At 38.3% G+C, this 21835-nt stretch overlaps 2 protein-coding genes across 2 annotated transcripts; one reads left to right on the top strand and one right to left on the bottom strand.

The window, feature by feature from the left end:
• Positions 1-4109: 4109 nt before the first annotated feature.
• Positions 4110-14413, bottom strand: LOC121306711 (globoside alpha-1,3-N-acetylgalactosaminyltransferase 1-like). The gene is made up of 6 exons (XM_041238588.1): positions 14232-14413; positions 11077-11143; positions 9835-9900; positions 6983-7018; positions 5958-6092; positions 4110-5059 (listed from the first exon to the last, which is right to left on the bottom strand). Exons 1-6 carry the CDS (start codon positions 14242-14244, stop codon positions 4369-4371), a joined length of 1008 nt encoding a protein of 335 aa, XP_041094522.1. The 5' UTR covers positions 14245-14413; the 3' UTR covers positions 4110-4368.
• Positions 14414-18115: 3702 nt separating this feature from the next.
• On the top strand, positions 18116-21829 carry LOC121306737 (endonuclease G, mitochondrial-like). Its single transcript, XM_041238641.1, is given in 4 exon segments — positions 18116-19528; positions 19935-20044; positions 20265-20459; positions 20461-21829. Coding segments are annotated over 4 exon segments (933 nt in total). The 5' UTR covers positions 18116-18985; the 3' UTR covers positions 20546-21829.
• The last annotated feature ends 6 nt before the right edge of the window (positions 21830-21835 follow it).

Here is a 21835-nt window from a genome sequence, read left to right as displayed (position 1 = left end):
TTGTGATGTCACAGACGGTCCCCTTAGTTTAGTTTTAAATTTCAAGTTCCTTATTGTTTTACAGCACGTCCGGGTCTGTGTGTGTCGGTGCGGAAGATTGGGTCAGTTGAAGCACCAGAGGCGTGGCGATATACCACAACAGGGTGCTGTGTTGCTTAAGAGTGTCATGGTTGTATCATGCTAAAACCACGATATACTGCAAGCTGTATCTCTCCAGGACAAAAAGCTACTTAAATGACAGATTACAGATAGGCGAATGAGGAGAGCTACTGACAAAAATGATTTTGAGATCTGAGAATTTGTAACGTTAAAAACTGTAAACCGAAATCAACCATCGGATGCTACTTCCAAGTTCTGTATGATGTTCTTGCGCTCGGGGAATACAGTTTATCACCATTGTACTGTTTTATTACCATACCAAATGTAGGTACTGTGTTTGTATGCCACTCATAACTTCAAAGTTAGATTTCCACAGTAAAACTGTAGAACTAGGCACAGTCAAACTTCTAAATCACATTAGAAGCTTAGCAAACCTAGCAAAAACAGTTGTTGTTGGTAAACATGTAACATGTTTGACTCAGTTAGGTCAACAAAATAAGCTTACCAAATGGCTACTCCTGCAAAGGTCCTTTATAATATATACTGTACGCCTTACCAAAGTGTACTGATGTGGGGATTTACAGATGTGTAAGTCTCATGGTCATGGGTGTTCAATTATTTAAGACCATCATCCCCTAAGTTTGACCAAATAGTAGTCTCAAATCATCTGGGAAAGCCAACCCCAATACTTCAAAAGTTCAACTATATAACAACGCTACCAACAACAGATATCAACTCTGGTAAAGTAAATCAGTTCAGTCGGCAATGACATCACTAAGCGCATGTCCTAGTCCTTGTCATAGTCCTTGTGACTGGTAACATGTTCAGTAAGTGTATTAGCATTCCCACAATGTTTGCTGTCTAGCTAATTATCTCACCAATATTCTAAGTAAAACCAATAAACTCAGAACACTGAAGTGCTATCAAATTAATTAGGGACCTTCCGTGTATTACTGGAACTAATGTTAAACAAGCCATATATCTCCAAACGCCATCAGCAATATTCATACAAACAATATTCTGTAACCGGAATCTTGAATAAAGTGCTTAACGCGCCTAAAAACCAAACAAATGGATCCAGCTGTGTAGATCCCCAATTACATATAGTGATATACAATCCGAGTACGCGAAAAAAACAAACATTCTTTTATTAGACCAAAGAACAAGCAAATAAAGTGTTCAGTGCAAGTGCACCTGGGTATTTAAAGAGTCGGGTGTTCAGTTAAAAATAGACAAACGGGTATCTGCAACATTGCCTTTCTTGTATTAACTGCAATGTTTCATGTGGCAAAGTCTCTGCATTTTCTGCAGTGTGTGTGTGTGCTTGAACTGCGATTAACCATTCTTCTTTCAAACTTTTATAGTTGACTATGAATGCTTGCTAACATACTGTTATGCTGGAAGCCAATTATGACATAAATAAAAATGTTTAGGTACGTTTTTGCAATTGAATGACTATATATATATATATATATATATATATATATATATATATATATAGAGAGAGAGAGAGAGAGAGAGAGAGAGAGAGAGAGAGAGAGAGAGAGAGAGAGAGAGAGAGAGAGAGAGAGAGAGAGAGAGAGAGATGGGTTTCAGTAAATTACCGGAATATAATTTCATCTAGGGTTTCTGTGACGTCGCAAATTAAAGTGGAGTTTATAAACTGTCACAGAAGCACGAGATGGATTTATTTTCCTGTGACTCACTGAAGATGTCCATCTTTTATTTTTATAATACATGGATACCCATATGATGCAAACCCTGTACATACCAATCACTGTTAGTCTCATAGGCAAACACCACACTCTAAAGCATTATTTAACCATTTAAGAAAAGCCTGTGTACCCTCGCTCTCATGCTATACTCTCGTTTCTTCATATATATATATATCCTATATATATATATATATATATATATATATATATATATATATATATATATATATATATATATATATATATATAGATATATTCTTCCCTTCACAATGTACTCACAAGTACCGAATGCTATTTGCATGCTGCATTAAAGAAATCTTGGGTTTATTTTGAGATGTGCGCATGCGTCAGTGATCCTTGCATTTCGCCCATGTGATTTACTTACACTATGAATGTATTTTTAAAATGTGAAATTTCAGTATTATAAATGAAACGTTGTTGTAAGTGACTCTGCAGCTGACCGTATCCTGTAAAGCGATTTGTGATGGCGCTCCACTATGAAAGGCGCGATATAAAGATTGTTATTCTATTGTGAACAATCTGTTCAGTATTTAATGTGGGAGCCAACCGGCAGTATGAGATATAAAAAAAAAACTAAGATTGAAGAATAGTCCGTTTTATTTATCCTTGTTTTAAAGTTCTAGCGACTTTAGACTTTAAAAATGTATGCTAATACTTATTAGGACAAATGTAGATATATTCAAATGAAACTTTGTAATTAATACTTTAGTACATTTTCTGACTTTGTATTTATATTTAACTTCTAATAATGAAAATAAGTACTCATGACATTACCGTAAATTACTAACAATTAATATTACTAAAAAAATGTACTAATATTTTACTAAATATTACTGTGGAATTGGAACTTGGATATGTATAATTTCAAAATTCTATTACCAAGAATTATTAAAACAAGAAACAGTTTTTATGAGTGTTGATAATCTGTTGCACTAAACCTCAATGTTCTGACATTCTTGTTCTGACATGTGTAGTTTTTTTTTTTCTAAGTCTAATTTTTCTATTTCTAAATTTAGCTCCCTCTCCTCAAGAATGAGTCTGTGGTATTTCTCCATTATCATAGCCATGGTGATCTCTCTCTCTCTCTCTCTCTCTCTCTCTCTCTCTCTCTCTCTCTCTCTCTCTCTCTCTCTCTCTCTCTCTCTCTCTCTCTCTCTCTCTCTCTCTCTCTCTCTCTCTCTCAAACCCGTGTGGCCAACACAGGAAAAAACACCCAAGGAAAGTTGGTTTGCTTGTACAGTCTTTTGGACGGATGCCAAACCCTTTTCTTTCAAGTGTGCAGGCGCCCTATGCTGGCCTCCTGACTGGTTCAAATGCCTCGGCAAAACAATACAGCTTTTTAACACAGTCTGTCGTGGTTGCCTGGGTCCTTCCTTGAACCCAGACTACAAAGGCCACCAGTGCGTGGTCACACAGTCCATAAATAACATGCCTTCCTTTAAACACTGCTTGTGCAACACGGCCTTTTACTGAGGGTGCGTTCACATCACGCAGACTTTCCTAAATCTGCGCAGATTATGCGCAAAACCTGACCAAATTTGCCGTCTTCGTCCGCAGTTCTCAAGAGGTGCTGCGCTGGAGCAGACGTGGGTGCAAAACAGAGAGGAACGTTAGCTGTCAAAGATAACTGTATACTTATGCTTTGTAACATTTTTGACTTTCTTGCATATGCAATCATTATATGTCTTGTATACCACTGTAAGTTGCCCTGGATAAGGGTGTCTGCCAAGCAAATAAATAATATACAAAGACAAAATTCAATTTACCTTAGCCTTGCGTATTACCCACAACAGCGATATATGCAGAAATAGTGAGTCGAAATAATGAAATGCAAAGCTATTTGTTATTGTTATTTATTTCCTTTCTCGTTTGATGTGGTGGAAATGGGCTGCAGTGATTACATCATGCCTCATAGTTTATATTAGAATCCCAGATCTGCCTGTTCGAATACCACTTTACTTACTACTTTCCCGTGACAAGCACGTCACTGTCTCAATGGGTCAATGTCCTGGTTAAATACACAGAAAATACTAGCATCAGTAATAAAACAAATTTTAATTAAATTAATGTAGTAATTGTATAAATTTAATGTGTGATTAAGATTAAGATTTTTTTTTAATCACTTATTTAATATATATATATATATATATATATATATATATATATATATATATATATATATATATATATATATATATATATATTAGTAGCAAAACTGGAACGATTTAGCATTACTTTTTAGTACTGGGACAAAAAACTAAGGCTAAAAATTGAAAATTCTAGCCTTCCTGGGCGGTCTTGTAACCTCAGTGATATTGCCTGCTGTGATTGAGAGCAGACATGTTTGAGAGCTCTAGAGATGCCATAGAGATGATTTTATCAGCAGGACGTGCCGACTGAAACAAGACATGACATACAGAGTGATTCTAAACAAGAACAATACATCATTTAAGATCACTGTGATATTTCAGATCCGTACCAAGGTGCTCTGTAATAACAGAGACTCCCACATCATCTGAAACATGCCCCTTGTCTAAACATTCTCCCGGACCTCGGTGTAGTTTTTCACCACGGTTGAGAAGCGGATGAAGTGGATCTCGGGCGATTTGGGCTTCGTATCGTCCCACAGGTACTCTGGTGATAGCACTTTGGTGGGCTTGTACTGCAGGAGGTATTTATTTAGGTGGCTCTCTTCCTGAAAGACCGCTTCAATGTTATTCTGCTTGTCTATCAGTATAGCCTGGTGGCAGGTCTTGGTTAGTGCATGCACGTTTTGGATAAGCCCCCCGAATATGGCTCCGGCATAGTAGAAATCTCCCTGGTCGAGCGGTATGTAGGCCTGGGAAGCAGGCCGGCGCTCGTATGTAAACCTATCTCTGGGGTAAAAGTAGAGCCATGGGTGCATTGAAGCCACAAGGGTGCTCAGCACCTCCGCCCCCCAGTGGTTGTGGAAGTGCATGTCCACATCGAGACAGTAAAGGTAGTCCACCTCTTTCAGGAGACGCTCCTCGATGATGTTGAGGATCCTCTCCATCCTCCTCATGGAGATCTCCTGCCAGCGGGAGAATTTGGACACGGTAATGACGTTGAGGTTTCTCTGTGGACCCAGGGCCACGCTTGGCACGTCTTCAGGCTTGTCAGTGAAGATGTAGTAGTTCACCTTGTAGCCCACCAAGAAGTGCTTCTCCGCTGTCTCCAGGAATCCCTTGATAAACCGGGTGTACCTGGAACACAGGAGAACGAGGCTCAGAGAGGCCAGCACTGAACCCTAGGTTGCCCTTCATTCTCCGAACCATATCTCGCAAACTCAACTGTGCAAGGTAAAGAGTTACATTTACCTTTGCTTGTTCCAGCTTGCGTGTCAGCTTGATGAGTGAATAAAACAGAAGCTTATGGAAACAGAGAACATAGTTTTCCACATTCTGTATTATCTCAACCCACAAATTGCACTCCACACAATCACCTGGCAGGGTCAAGCTGAGGGAACACAAAGCCACTTTGGAACTTGGTTTCATAAGACTAGGATTCAAACCACTGCATAGCACACCAGGGGACACTGGGTTTGATACAACAAAGTTGCCTCAAACCAGGCCTCCTGGAAACAGGTTTCAAGCCACTGTTCCTGAAAAAGTAGTTTTGTGTTCTCTCAGCTTTGTGTTTGCAGAATGTGATTCAGAAACTATTGTTAAAGCTTCTGGTCAGAATTGACAGTGGTACAGGGATAAATAGGCACCTGTTTCTTTTTTTAGTTGGAATGAAGACCCCTGCCCCCATAGTAAATCCTTAGTGACCCCCTCCTTCACAGTCTAAAGAATGCCCCTGAAATGATGCTAAAAAAATAACTACTTCAAAGGATTAATATACCGGTGTGATACTACTCCTAAGTTGTTGCTTGCATACCTTGTTACCTCATTCCATTTCCTTTCACAAAACACTTTGCGATGTACTGCTGTACAGTATATGTCAAGGCAAATTAAGTTAAAATGATTTTTTACGAATCGAGAAACAATGTTCTCAATGAAAAAAGAAACCAAATTATAGAAGATGAGGTAACATTGTCTTTCAAGCACACACATTGAAAATCTGCAGTAGCGCTATGTTAATAGTACTGAATGTCTTTACTTTCCAATAGCGAACACAGTGGTTCCTATCGTGAGGTTCTGTGGCTGGTACAGGCTGTCGATTATGGAAGACTCGAAGGTTTCGTCCCAGACTACAGGTGCTAACCAAGGGGTGACTGTTATCACATCCGATCTCCTGGAGAAGACACACACCACTGTCCGTTATATCAGGCAGGCATGACACTGCAATGTTTGCAATTATAGGAGGCGGAAGGGAATATATTTACATCCCAATCCAAAAACACAAGCTTGAAAGAATTATTGTCCTTCGTTTACAAGTGTTACAGTTTACAAAACAATAGATTAGTACAGTGTATGGTAAAATCTGAAATCACTGGTGGTACCAAATAAAAAGTAAATTATTTCAAAAATTAGCAGTACTTATTAGTATAAATAATCAATGATCTTATCTCTCACTGGCCAAAAAGATCAACATTAAGGAAAGTCTTTAACAACACTGACCTTTGAAGTACAGCATATGACTGGACTCCAGAAAACACTGTAAGGATATAGAGCCCAATGCTCTGTTCCTTCTGTTCTCAAAGTAGATGGGAGTGCAGAGAGGGGAGCTATGTACTGCAATATGGTTTTCTTTATTCCAGATTGTAATTCTAACATTTGTCACTAGAGAGCACCAGTTAAGACTCATTTGCAACTACAATACAAAAGGACTGTCCCAACTTCCTGTGTGATTGTAAGGAACGCCATCATTCCTTTTTTATTACTATTAAATTCTGGGTAATAAATAACATATATTGTATCCTCCTTTTGATGTAGGAATAAAATAACTCTGAAATTGAGGAAAAATCTTTTACTAGACAATATTAATTTAAAAAAATAACACAATAAATAAATGGAAGAATATAATAATAAATGGTGAAAATTATCCATTTATGTTCCCAACTCTAGGACTACATTTTAATTCTGGCACCAGAAAGTCTTTTAAGATAAGCTTGCAGTGCAGCCTCTTGACAGACAGTTACACATACAGTACAACAGGGAAGGAAACAGGAGTCAAATACTTACGGTGGCGTCAGGGATTTCGGCTGTGGATAATGTAAACTGAAATAGAGAAGCATTGTTATACTGGATATCTGTGTGCATTGGACTAGTATAGCAAATTATTGCAAACAGACCAGCCCAGCATTTCAGATTGCATTTGTCTATAATATGATAAACTCTTCATTTTATACAATCAGTTTTCACCTTGCAGGCAGTCTTTAATTATTACTTGTTAATGAGAATCCTCTGTGTGCCTGCATTGGTTCAAGCTGGTCATTGGCCAATAAACAACCCCTACCCTTACATTTCCTTAGGGTTTTTTCAAAGCTTGGTACTTGGATAATGTGGCAGTGTAGAAGAATAAATGAATACATAGACTCAACACCATGGTGCCTGAAGTTTTTAATAGAAAGGAACAGTGGCTCGTTACATCATTAGCTGTGTAGTAAATTACATTGCCAGCACATAAATAGATTAAAATAGAAATACGTGAGTGGAATTACCATTATGGAATGTACCCTTATGGAAATTAAATATATTGCAATATATTGGGAAAATATGCTGACATATGTTTCAGTATATCGGAAAATATATGTAGAACAAAATATATTTTCCTATATTATATTAAAAATATACTTGAGAATATATTTAGAGTGTGTGTATGTATGTGTGTGTGTGTGTATATATATATATATATATATATATATATATATATATATATATATATATATATATATATATATATATATATATATATATAGATAGATAGATAGATAGATAGATATAGATAGATAGATAGATAGATAGATAGATAGATAGATAGTAACCAGTCAAAAGTTTGAGTTCACTTGCTGGAAACTAGTTCTTTTCATAATTGACAATGTTTTACGTCGTATACATTTCTGTAAATACTTGAAAATGAAAACACATGTTACAATATACAAAACATAAGGAGTATCAAAGCAATGTTCAAGAAAATTGAAACTCTAAATCTTGGATTCCTCAAAATAGCCACCCTTTGCCTTAATAACAGCCTCACAAACACGAGGCATTTGGTTAACAAGTTTCAGCAGGAAATCACCCGACATGTCTTCCCAGCTCTTCTGCAGCAATTCCCAGAGATGCAGGGCACTTGTGGGTAGCTTTGCTTTGACTCTTCTGTCCAGTTCGTCCCATAAAAGTTCTAAGGGATCGAGGTCTGGAGACTGGGCAGGCCAGGTCATTAGATTGAGTTGTCCTTCACTTTTCTTCTTCGCCAGATAGTTCTTGCACAACTTTGAGGTGTGTTTCGGGTCATTATCTTGCTGAAGAATGAAGGTCTGCCTAACTAGTCATAATCCTGATGGATTGGCATGCCTCTGAAGTATGCTATGATAGCCATGCTGGTTGAGCTTGCCATGGACTTGGTAAAGATCACCAACTCTGTCACCAGCAAAGCAACCCCAGACCATGACACTGCCTCCTCCATGCTTGACAGTGGGAACCACACATGCAGAACTCATGCGCTCAGCCTCTCTGCGTCTTACAAATACTTGGTGGTTGAACCCAAATATTTCAAATTTTGACTCACTGGTCCATAAGACTGACTTCCACTCCTCAAACGTCCAGTCTCTGTCTTTTTTGGCCCAGGAAAGTCTCTTCCTCTTATTCTGCACTCTTAACAGTGGTTTCTTTGCAGCAATTCTTCCAGTTAGGCCAGCTTCACGCAATGTCCTCTGAACAGTTGATGTTGAAACATCTGTACTTCTAGTAGCATTTAGCTGAGCTTGTATTTCAGGGGCAGTTAATTGCCAGTTTCGCAAACTTGTGACTCGAATGAACTTTTTCTCTGATTCTAAGGTCACCCTTGGCCTGCCTGACCTTGTTCGGTCCTCATGAGTGCCAGTTTCTTCAAATCGTTTGATGGTCTAGGCCACAGCAGTTACAGGCACTTGCAAAGTTCTTGCGATTTGTCTTAAAGATTGACCTTCATTTCTTAAAATAATTACAGACTGTCTTTTTTTCTTGCTTAACTGAGCGTATTTGCCATTTTCTGCTCCCTTACATTCAGGAATGACAAACTTGTGCCTATGCTACCTATATTTATAGTAATCCTGGACCCTCACCTGTTAACAATAATTAGTGACAAAAGGTTAATTAGGTAACATGCTAGTTAACTCAGAACATCTAACAAAGACACTTTTATACTCAGGCCAGTGTTCTAACACTGTGTTATACACATTTCAGACTTTTAACTGACTTGGGCTTCAGACTGAAATCCCCTTCCTTTGGGTGACCATTTCATTGAAATGGACAAGATTTACATTTGAATTTAAAAATTTAATTTTTGAATGCAATTCACTTATGATTATCAGCTTATATAGGTTAATGTATAATATAATGAAATATTAAGTGTTTATAGACAAGTTTATACAGTTAAAAGCATAGATAATCATGAAAAACCTGGTTTCAAGCAGATGTACTCAAACTTTTGACTGGTACTGTGTGTGTGTGTGTGTGTGTGTGTGTGTGTGTGTGAGAAGTAGTGTTTAGTTAGTGGTCCAACTGAGAGCTAGGTTTGTTTTATTAGCGGTTGTTTCCCCACAGCAGTGTAAGAAAGTAAAACCAACACTAGTTTTAAATTGTAAATCAAGACTCCAGCCTAATCATTTACACTGCCCTCGGCCACTCTGTCACATCACAATTTGCAAAAGCGCCTCCACCAATCAACGCTTTAAATACAGTATATAAACAACAGTGGTGCTCAATCACTGAGCAAGCAACATTTCTTATAATCTCTGATGGGCACTTTTCACGTACCTGGATGTACAATGTGAGAAGACTTTAGAGGCTTGGTTAACATTTCTTTAATACCTTTAAGGGAAGGTTATACTTACGCAGGTTCAGGGTAGAGTGTGAACAATGTTTGGTATTTGGAGACTGAAAGCAGAGTCCACTTGGAACTGTTCAAGAAGAAATACACAAGTCCTTTATTTTGAACATACCTAATTCATTTTCAACACCATCAGGTAGACATAGTTTTATGGAAGTTCTAGTAACACTGAAATTTGCTTTGAATTCTAGTACAATGAAAAGTATTCGACTTTTAAAAGTACTGTGTATTTTACAGAAAATGCAGTTATAAGTGAACTTTTTTTACAGTATGCATTGCAAATTAACTACACTTAAAACCTACAGGTCCAGTTCTGCTCATGAGCATTTTTAAACAACAAAAGCAAGGTGTCCTCAACATAAGGGTATTGTGCAAATCCGAAACGCTGACAACGTGCATCCACAGTTTGCTTTTCATAGACCTGTATTACTGTATCCCAGCTTTTCAGAGTGGCTGACAAAGTGTTCTTGGGAATGTTGAAATGTGCAGCAACATCTTTCTTTTTCTAGTATACCTCCACTTAGCACTAAACAGCACTAAAGTACAGAACAGAGAAGCTAATCTGGATGCACGTTAATACATTTCTGTTGCTCCTATTTTCTGAGTAATTGCCTTAAAGAAGTAATTGTCTTAAAGAAGTATTATATAAATCAAAATACAACCATGATACTCAATTGTGTAAAGAAGGGAAACCAAGGGACCAAGTAATTTAACATATTTTATTTTAATACTTAACAGCTTCAAATTTCTTAAAAGCAATTACTCTGAAAATACAAGTATCAGCACACCCATACCTAACACTGAATCTCTCTTAACAAGTAACTTGCGTTTTATCGTTGCACTTCTGTGAGATATCAAATGCTTATGGAGACCAATAAAGAAAAAAACAATTCTCCCAATATTTTAAGGAATGATTGTTACTTAAATTGTGCTGTTGTATCTGGTGGATATCTGGTGACAACGCTCACTTTATTATTGCCAGTGGACTTTGACGTAACAATCTGTACCCGCACCTGTTTTATTTTCCTAGTATTATGATGTCGTAGCCAATATTAACCCAAGAAAATGTCAGTTTTTCACTCTTGGAATCTGATAACCCTAGTGTCAGGCAACCTTCACGGGAATAATCCAAGCCAGTAATCCCAGAGGAACAGTCCCATATCTTTACAAAACAATCGGCTTCCTGCTGTCCTCGCTCTAGTGGCAGTGTTAAGGCAGTTTCTAATACAGGTGCATTCACACTTACTGGAACACATAGGATGCTGTAAACATCCCAACGGTGACAGTGACTCCAAAGAACAGGTAGGGCAGCCCTAAACCAAGAAAAATAGTAAGGTTACTTAAATATAACAGTTCATGTTTAATTGGACTGTGGCAAAGTGCCCGGCCCCTATGTATATCGCATATGTGTGCCGTTATTTGTTGTATAATTATTGTTGCAGCGTGGACGAAAGCTGCCACCTTTTTTTATTGTTTTGTTGGTTTTTAGAAGCTCGTGAAGATGCGTGACTGTCGGCTACTGAGTTTTTAATTAGCTGACAGTCGCGCATCCTTACTAAACTCATGCAGACTTTGGCAGAGGGGTAATAAGATAATAACTAGCTAGTTAACCCCTCGGCCAGAATATAAAAGAGCTGCAGATTGTAAAGAATTGCTACGTATGCTGCTTTCTCAACCAGCATACTGCTTGTAACTGTTTGTTTGGCCCTTGTGTTTGATGTTTTGTTTTATATAAATCTTTATTTTGTTTATTATTTATTAAACACGCTGAGCGCCGCTGTGCTCAGTTTTGCCCTGTCCTTCGTGGTTTAGTTTTGCTTCTTCTTGGTACGTGACATCACCGCACCTACGCACTGCACTGCACTCTGCTGCATGGAACAACACGGAATTTGCGGATATGGATATCAGGACCGCAAGTGCAGGTAAAAGCGGACATTAGACGTACAGTAGATATTTACATTTGAAAAAGGTCACATGCAAAACTGCATTATCCTGTTTCACCCTCCTAGCACAAAAGGATGTCAACATGGCATCAGATAAAGAACAAAGCAAGCTGTGCCCTAGGAGGAAGAATGCAAATGAATTCACTGGAATAACAATTTGGCTCAGGACAAGCTCGGCACCGGCAACAGCAGCATTACAACAAAAATGCACAAATTCTAACCTTTCCATCAGGAGACAAAGCAATGCTACTTTTTCCTCTCATCAGAATAGAAATTATGTGCAGGCAGGGCAGGGGGCATATGAGGTGATTTGGGGTATAGCAAAGAGAAATTACGAAATTAGACAACCCAGCAAGGGTCGGCACCACCAAGTTGCGCGACGGACACTTAACAAAATTACCGGACTCAGTGAGGGACATGGGGAAAGCAAATTCTCCCATATATATAGAGGAGCTAAGCACACGAATATCAATGAAGAACAGCACCACTGTATATAGCTACCTGAGTTATAATAATAATAATAATAATAATAATAATAATAATAATAATAATAATAATAATAATAATAATAATAATAATAATAATAATAATAAAAGTGTCTTCACAGCCTCATCCTCGCAGTACAATGTATATTGCATTTCAACTTTGCTGGAGTTAATGTGCTTTATAGATCTTGCAGCAAATTTTTGAATTTCTGAGACTGGTGGCTTTTGGATGCAGGGGTCCAAATAAAGCATGCATTTCACCAGCTCTTTTTCAGGAAACCTGGACTTGAACCCCTGTTCAAGTTTTTTTGCATATTCAATGAACGTTGCTTTTACCTTAGCAATCTCCGTTTCTGGCAAATAGTGCTGCTCCTCACACTCCCTCAGTATCTCTGTGACCTTGGCACTAGGGATAGACAGGTCGCTTGGAGTTATGAAAGATTCCCGTGTAGAATCCTCATTTTGAAGGCTGTTTAAACGGCTTCAAAATTACCTTGCAGTATTTCTCCAGAGAACAGTATGCGTTGTATAGATTTGAGTTCTCTTTCTGCAGCGCTAGATTCATTCATGCGAGAAGTGGCAAAACCCAATTCAAGAAATTTAGATATAGAATGAATTTAGGAGATTGTAGCATGTCATGGATATTCTGGCAACCTGTTCTATTCTCTCAAATTATTGCACTAGAGAATCCCGCAGTAACTCAAACCTCTCAACGCAGGCACTCAAATTTTCCTTGACAAATCAGTTTCATTGTGTTTTACAAAAGGTACGGACTACAATGCACAAACATCCTTTACTGGTTTTAAATGGCAGAGAAGAATTGGCCATTTAGTTCAAACGCAACGGGCTCTTTTAAAAAAGTGTTCCAGTCTTTAATGAACTGCTATTTTTAGAAAGAAGTAAAACGCCTGTTCATTTTACAGAACTAGAACAAAAACATAGCATTACAAATCATATCACTTGTTAAACCACCTATTCAAATAGTAGTGAATCTGAGGGAATGCTTTGAAAATCTGTCCCAACCTATCTTAATGTACTATAGATGTTACATCTTAATGTAATGTATCAAATTACATCAGTACTGCTTGCATTCTGATTGGTACTTAATGGGTTTAACTGATGTTTGCACTGATAGCTGATGGTGGTGGCACTGAACTGCACTCTCAGACATTCAAAAACAAACTCAGAGACACTTATAAGGGTGTTTTTTATCTACACACTGTAGGTGACTCATAGTGCCACCACCCATTGATTGAAACTGCTTTCTGTGTGTAGCAAATGCTAAATAAACAACTGTTACACATAATGAAGACACATTTGTCTCGTCAAAATTACAGACTTATTTTTTAGTCAGTAATAATATTCACCTAAACATATTTCTAATCTGTGCTGTAATTCTACTGCGTGTTTTCACTGTTCAGGACAATTATATATATATATCTCCAGCCTTTTCGCGCTGCGTAAAAGTAACACACTGCATTCAATATTCCTAAAATTTTAAATAATTAAATTTTAATAATTAAATAATAATAATAATAATAAAAATAATACAATTTTAAAAAATGAAAAGCAGCTATTGTACTTTTCATTTTCAGCAATATAAAAACATGTGCTGCAGTTTTGCCAGGGATACGGGAATATTCATATTAACCAAAACATGAACTGACAAATTTCAGCACCTTCTAAGAGAAAAAAAATGCCCCTGTGTCATAAATACAATGCAGAATATTTTGCGCTGATATTTACATGTACTCGATCCGAGGACGTCGCAAAGCCCCGGCGCGTTATGTCAGGTTTTGTCAAGTGAAGCTGTCAAACCTGCAAAACTAAAGCCGTTTACTGCGTATCAACTCTAAAATACCCACCTGTCTGCCAGCAGATATCATTTTATTATAATAAAGGCAAACATTTCAATACACGCTGCCTAAACACTTAACTCAATTATGTTAATTAACACAAGAAAAAAAGCTTACCTTTGCTGCACATTTTTCCGAGTGGAGCAGTGTAGTGTTAGGAGCTCTCAATGAAACTCCTATGAGAATACAACCTGTTGTGATGCAAACGAAGGAGCTTCTCCTAGCAGCACACCCTCCCAACAAGAGAGGGAAGCTTCTACTTGTGCAATAGGCTTCTCATGCTGCCATGTGTAAGGGTGGGAGTGCTGTGGAAGTGAGTGAATGTCCACTACACAGACACACACATATACAGCAAGTGTTGCACCATCTAGAATTTTATGATTAGTACATAAAAAAAAAAAAAAAAAACTATGAACATTATTTAGATATTATGTTTTAATGGAAATGTACGGATCCACCACATTCTGCTTTATGGAAGAACTTTGCATTAGAGGTAATATCTTTAGAAAGAATACATCTTTCTGTAACACTGGTTAGTTATATAAATTTACAATATAAAACAGAGGCAAGCGACGAAAATCAAATTCGTTTTTACTCAAGTATAGTAATATCCAAAGAAATAATCAGAGTTAAAAAGAGAAAGAATACATTAGGTAAAAGAAAAACAGTGACACGGTTCCTTTATCGACAGAACACTGATTTATATCTCACAATGATACAAGACTTTACATTCATGCTAGGCTTGAGCTTTACAAAACAAGTATTCATATGTGCAAAAATACAAATACATCATAAAGTGCCTATGCAACAAGATATTATCAAAATGCATTTCTTTAGTACAGCAAACAAAGATTAATTTAAACCAAACGTGATAAATAAAACACTCTTTAAATGAAAGAAATAAAATCACACTGTGGGCATTCAGTCACTTTCACAGCACTCCCATCCTGACACACGGCAGAATGAGAAGCTCATTGCACAAACAAAATAACCACACACACGCTTACCTAAAATATACCATGAATACTTATTTAGCATAATGGCCCAGTCAGGTTATAGAGACAGCGATCTAGAAAAGCAAGCATTAAAAGGTAAGAATAACATCAGTGTAAAGATCAAAATAAAGTTTTAATCATGTACGGAACAAGGTGATTACTAAGCTGACCTGCAGTAATCCGTTGAGCTCTTCGCGGCCCTATTTGTTCTCGATTACGGTTCACTATATTAGTGGGGTTGGGGGAGTGGGGAGCGTCCCAGTTAGGGTCTGAATTTCTACTTGAAGATGAACTGGCAGATGGATGACTGGAAGATGACATGCCCTTCGAAACTCCAAACTTAGCAACAGTACTGGCCCTTTGATCTCACAATAGTGAATTTGGAAAACACATTGGTCATAACAAGAACATTTTACCGGCCATCCGATGAACATTCTAGCAATGGAAAATCGACAGCCAAAATATCTAAAGGGTTTGAGGCCAACAGGTTTCCCACGGAAGCTCAAACTTGTGGGTTGCCAGCTTTAGCACTGACAGTGTTTACACCATTGCTCCATTTCTACTCTCATACCAGGCCAGTAACAATGGCTACTAATGAATGATGTGGTCCTCTCTATCCCTTGATGGCCCATTTGGTCATGTACTTGGTTTTTTACTTGTTCCTTAAGGGAAGGTGGTAATAAGAGCTGTCTTTTCTCTCCACCACATGGATCTTGTGATATTCTGTACAGGACTGTGACGGGGAACTCCCCGTCTATATGAATATGTTTGGAACTGGCGGGGGGTAGGGTGGGGGGGGGGTTTTTTGTAAATTTCTCCCTGCCAGAAAAACATGTGAGAATGTGGCTGGAGCTCTAATTGAATAATTATTGATTAATTGGGCTCCAGCCACAGGGGATAAAAGCCAGGGGAGAGGTCCTGGCTGAGGGTGTGTTTTTCTGGAAATGTGTTCTTTTGTTTGGGAGTTTGCTTTTATGTTGGAGAGTTTTGTGTTTAGAATAAAGGAGTGTCTTGTTTTAAAAGATCTGGAACCTGACTGTTTACTTTGTAAGTTCATTTTGATTATTTCTGTTTGAACCTCTTTCTGTTGGCCCTTGTGCCTGTTTATTTGATTATTTTGGTTTAATAAAGAACATTATTTTTTGCCTTTACTCTGTCTCTGAGCCTCAGCCCTCTGTCATCCTTCAACAAGGACCCATTGGTGTTCTCTTCCATTCAGCAACAGCTTTGACCTTCTCTGGATCCGTTTGTCCCCCCCAGTCAGAAATCACATTCCCCAAATAGTTTACTTCCCTGCGAAAATGTTAACGTTTACTCAATGTAATTCCAGTCTGGCTTGTTTAGCAAGAACAGTATCCACCCTATTATTATTGTTCCACAACATTTAAAAAAAACAATAAATCATCTAGAAAAATGAGTAATGACTAAGCTCTGATCACGGAATATACACTCCATCAACCTCTGGAAAGTACCAGGAGCATTATACAATCTGAAAGGCATACCATTGAATTGATACAGACCAAAAGGTGTGAAAAGAGCAGTCTTACATTTGTCTCTTCCATAGCAACTTGGTGCTACAGCCTGTAGCACCTCAACAGCTTGTATACTACCAACCCTAACACAGGGTTGCAGCCATACATCTGAGTCCCCTAGATTAGCTACTGGAATAACACAATTTCCCTGCCAACCCAAACTGACAGTACTAACTACAGCCAAATTTGCTGGAAGATTGCTAGTTTCAAACAATGGTTCAATTAAAACAGGACCATTATTCCACTCTTGACCTTTAAACCCTGTCACGGCTACCTAGCCACTGTCACATAGCCTAGCTGCCCACGCTCTGGCCATGTAGCTCTACTGTCACAGCTCTTTAAAGCAAATCCCAATGGCTATCAACCCCAGTTTCTCTCAATTTCTGAACATATAAGTGACCACACTGCTGGCACAAAAGATCACGACATTTGTCTATAACATTCATACCAATCAACCCGGTAACAGACATCTTTCTCTTTCTGTCTCTGGGTCTATCGGATCCTTTACAACCAGGTTACCCCTATCAGGGACTTTTCACCCCATTACCTCTACAACTCAAAATACCCAACATAAGGTATACTCAACCCATTTGCTGCTTTTAAAGACAACCAACTTTTAGAGGAAAGTAATTCTTTACCTAAGGGTTGAAAATGCTGCTAACCAACCAACACAACAGCAGGTGACAGTTTCCCTGATCCTCCCCTTCAGACTGCACAGCGTCTGACATATCCAAGACTTCTAACCTCACTTCTTGACTAGGGACCTCTCGTCCCTTTGAAGGGCACTTCTTTGCTGTATGGCCTGGTTGTTTACATGAAAAACAAAGTTGTCCTCGAACATCAAGGTTGGGTAGCTCTCCTTGGCTCTGCCCATTAGTGGCCCTAGATGACCCACAGCATCTTGCCTGTCCTTGGATTTGGCTGTGTTTTTCTTTGCTAAGGATTGGGTTAAGTGCAGGATTAAATACGTGAAATAGGTAGCAGATAAGTGGAAGTTAAAGTGCTATATAGTCCAACACTTATTGAAATAGAGCTTTAGTAAGCTAAAGTAAGCTATTTTTTTTTTTGAGAGAGAGAGAGAGAGAGAGAGAGAGAGAGAGAGGGAGGAGAAACATCACCATGTCTATGATAATGGAGAAATACCACAGATTCATTCTTAAGGAGGGGGAGCTAAATTTAGAAATAGAAAAAAAACTGCACATGGAAATAGGAAGGATGTCAGAACATTGAGGTTTACTGCAACAGATTATCAACACTCATAAAAACTGTTTCTTGTTTTAATAATTCTTTGTAATAGAACTTTGAAATTATATATATCCAAGTTCCAATTCCATAGTAATATTTAGTAAAATATTAGTACATGTTTTTAGTAATAGTAATTGTTAGTAATTTAGGGAAATGCGTTTGTAATGTTATAAGTAATTATTTTCATTATTAGAAGTAAAATATAAATACAAAGCCATTTATTTTGTGAGTGCAGCTGGTCTTTATTTAGATATTTTTCAGAAAATGTGCTAAAGTATTAATTACAAAGTTTCATTTGAATAGATCTACATTTGTCCTAATAAGTATTATCATAAAGTTAAGTCTAAAGTCGTTAGAAATGTCGCTAGACATATTTACCACGGAGTAAACACCAATACAAACAATATTAAAGGTAATAATGATGGCTGATCATTTTTTAAACGTCCTATTTATATTTGTCTGCATGATCTACACAAATAATCTATACAGAGTTAGTCTGATGCAATTGATTTTATTGTAGCATTATAAATCACTTATCACTGATTTGGTACATTATGTTTGTTTAAATAATTGATGTCGTTAGCTTTCGCTAACTGGGGTCAGCAGTTGTCGTAGTTATTTGCATTACGATTAGCAGGCCACTCGCAATCTCTTCGGTTCACAGCCGCAGCCAGCTGCGCAGCAACTTTTCAAAGCTGCGCTGGGCTGCGCAGGATCTGCACAGATTTCTGTGGGTGGAGTTGTGTGACGTCACGCAGCAGCTCTCGAAGAACGCGCATCTCTGCGATAATGTCTAATGTCACACGTATATTTTTTTTGATGGAAAACTGCAAAGCGGTACGTAATTCAATATATTAACGCAGCACTATTCAGGTTTCATTCGACTTTCTAAAGCACACATTATTTACGGAACAATTATTGCCCTCCAAAGCGACCTCGTCCTCTTGCGTTGGCCCTTTGAATACAAACTCGTCATTCTTGTGCGCCTGTTCTGGTTTTGCTGGGGTGGGTGTTTGTACCGGCGTGTTAAACTGCGTGGTAAAATCATTTGCTGTTTGCGATATATTCGTTTCATGTCTACCTCACTTATTTGAAAACAATGAACCGGATTTTAAACTCGAAATGGCTCGTCTCTGGAGTGTCCTTGGCCGTAGGAACAGGGGTAGGCGCCGGCTTAATGGGTTTAAAACAAGCCAACGAGAGCCCTATTCGTGAACCATTAAGCGAAATCTATAAAAAAATCCCAATTCTCCCGATTCCGAATGTGGACGCAGCAACGGACCTTACCAAGTACCACACGGGTCAGCTCGGAACTGCAAGAGCCACGGAAATGATGAAGTACGGGTTTCCAGCCCTGACTCATGTTAAGAACAGAGAATCCTATGTTTTGTCTTATGATCCCAGGAACAGGACTGCGCATTGGGTGATAGAACAACTGAACATCCAAAACCTTACAGGAGACTCCGATCGAAAGTGCAGCGAGTTTAAAGAGGACGATTCGGTCCACGTTTATCACCGGTCCACGAACTGGGACTATAAAGGCAGTGGGTTCGATAGGGGCCACCTAGCGGCGGCCGCAAACCACAAGTGGAGCCAGAAAGCGATGGACGAAACGTTCTATCTCAGTAACACAGCACCGCAGGTATTAAGCTGCATTGTACAGTAAAATATTCTTACTGTAGTCTAGTACAAGTGTGTTGGTTACAGACAGCTTGTTTAGTCCTTGTAACCATGAAATTGGTACAAAAGACTTTTATAATTATTTTTATTTATTGCAATAACTATAAACTCCTAGCATGCATAAGTTTCAAATACACTGCATTACTTTTTCGTGAGGCTAATAAGTGAATTGATCTAGTATTATATCTTGTCGTACCACTTATGATTGGTGTAAAAACTGAACTGAAAAAAAAAAAGAGTTGTTAATATTATAATACGGGATCAATGACAAACAATACTGTGACCTATTCTAAGAAGTTGAAAAAGACGAGACTCGTGTACAGTATACAAGTGGAAGCACAGCATTAATCTATGATATGATTTTCCAGAATCCTCATTTGAATCAAAAGGCGTGGACCGCCTTAGAGAAGCACTGCCGAAGCCTCACCAGGCACTGCCAGAATGTGTTTGTGTGCACTGGCCCTCTTTATTTGCCCAGGTGAGACAAAAAGGGTTTCGAAAATGAAACTATTTTGCTTACATATATAATTTTCTAGTATACTTCTGCTGATCAGTTTGTCTAAATGTTCGTTTTCTTCTGTATATACTCTTCTTATTGTGTTGTAGTTCAAAGACGACTGCACGCGTGGCCTGGCTAGCATCCAATGTTCCCAGTCCTGCGGCTCTCCTTTGCTGAAGCCGATCTTGTTGTGTTGCAGGGCGGAGGCGGACGGTAAAATGTACGTCAAGTATCAGGTGATCGGGAAGAACAACGTGGCGGTGCCAACTCACTTCTTCAAGGTGGTGATCCTGGAGAAGCGGAGCGGCGAGGTGGAGCTGCGGTCCTACGTGATGCCCAACGCCCCGGTGGATGAGAAGACTCCGCTGGAGCGCTTCCTTGTGCCGGTCGAGAGCAGAGAGAGCCTCCGGTCTGCTGTTCGTGCCCAACATCATGAAGCGGACCAGCAGCCTCCGTGCCATCACCGCAGGGGGGAAATGAGCAGGCAGGACACCACATTATTTCAACCTTTCATGCAACTACATTAGGGAAGAGTATCAGAAATTAACTTGAGTCCTATGAATGCCATCTTGAAACAATGTCGTCTTTGTCACGGCGTTTGAACGACATACTGGAAGATGGCACTCGAATTTAAGAAGAGAAATGAGTAAACAGTTGCTCATTGCAAAATTCCCATCTTTGCCCTTTACCGATCTGCACGAAGTAGAAAGTCACTGATCTTTTTAATGTGAAATTGCATTGTAGTTGTTTCTTGATAATGAATGGGCGATCTACTGTTATTGTATTACTGGGTCAGTCTCCAATACCTGGTACCAAAAATGGCAACACAGTCAGCATTTAAAAATGACTTCACTGCATGCATTTCTTTAGTTATCAACTGTGCCAGGTATGAATTTATATAACAGAAAAAAGCCATTTTCAATTGACAGTTTTATTCAGTGACCAGCCTGCTGTTCTCCATCTTCATTGTAGTGAACAGGACGTTTCAAATCTATCAAAGTAACAATGGTGGAAACCAATGTGAAAAATGCTCAGGTAAAACAGATTCCCGCTTTGCGAAAAGACTGAAGACACCTTAAAAAAGAACAAGTGGTGCTTGTGGTAAAACACTGGAGTACAGTAATCACTGTATGGAAAGTATGTGCACTTTCAGCACAGGCTGCTGTTCGTATGTTACCTGTCCTGATATTGACTCCACGCTGGAGTAGGTAGTTAAAATGCTTATTTTGGATTTGAGTGTCTTATATTTGATAAGTACACCAAATGTAACATGTGAAAGCTGCATTTTGAGGATCACTCATTTCAACAAGCAAGAAAAAAAACACCAAGGGTATTTAATGTTTTTTAAATTATTTATTCAGTAAAATAACATATTGAAAATGTATACAACAAAATGAGTTTCTTAATTCAAGGTCTATAAACTGCACCACTCATTTTCATGACATGTACACTGTCAAGATTCTTAAATATGTCAAGTAAAAATAATGCACTTTTTTGTGTGTGTAATGTACAAAATGATTTGAAAATATTAATAAGGTTTCATAATAAAGATCAACTTGAATAAATGTGAGTGCTTATCAGTACCAAGTATTGGAGACTGACCCTACTGTATAAAAGATAACTTTTTAAACATATGTAATTACTTGTATTCCTATAATTTCTCTGACTTAATTTAAACATGTTATAAATATTGTTGTAAAACATCATGTTAGGTTTTTTTTTTTTTTTTTTTAAGCACAGTGTCTGAGCCAATGAGATCGTATATTAAGC

This window comes from Polyodon spathula, chromosome 49 (assembly GCF_017654505.1).
Source record: "Polyodon spathula isolate WHYD16114869_AA chromosome 49, ASM1765450v1, whole genome shotgun sequence".
Classification (NCBI taxonomy): domain Eukaryota; kingdom Metazoa; phylum Chordata; class Actinopteri; order Acipenseriformes; family Polyodontidae; genus Polyodon; species Polyodon spathula.
The sequence above is the reverse complement of the archived record's forward strand: the minus strand, read 5'-3'. Positions and strand labels throughout refer to the sequence as shown.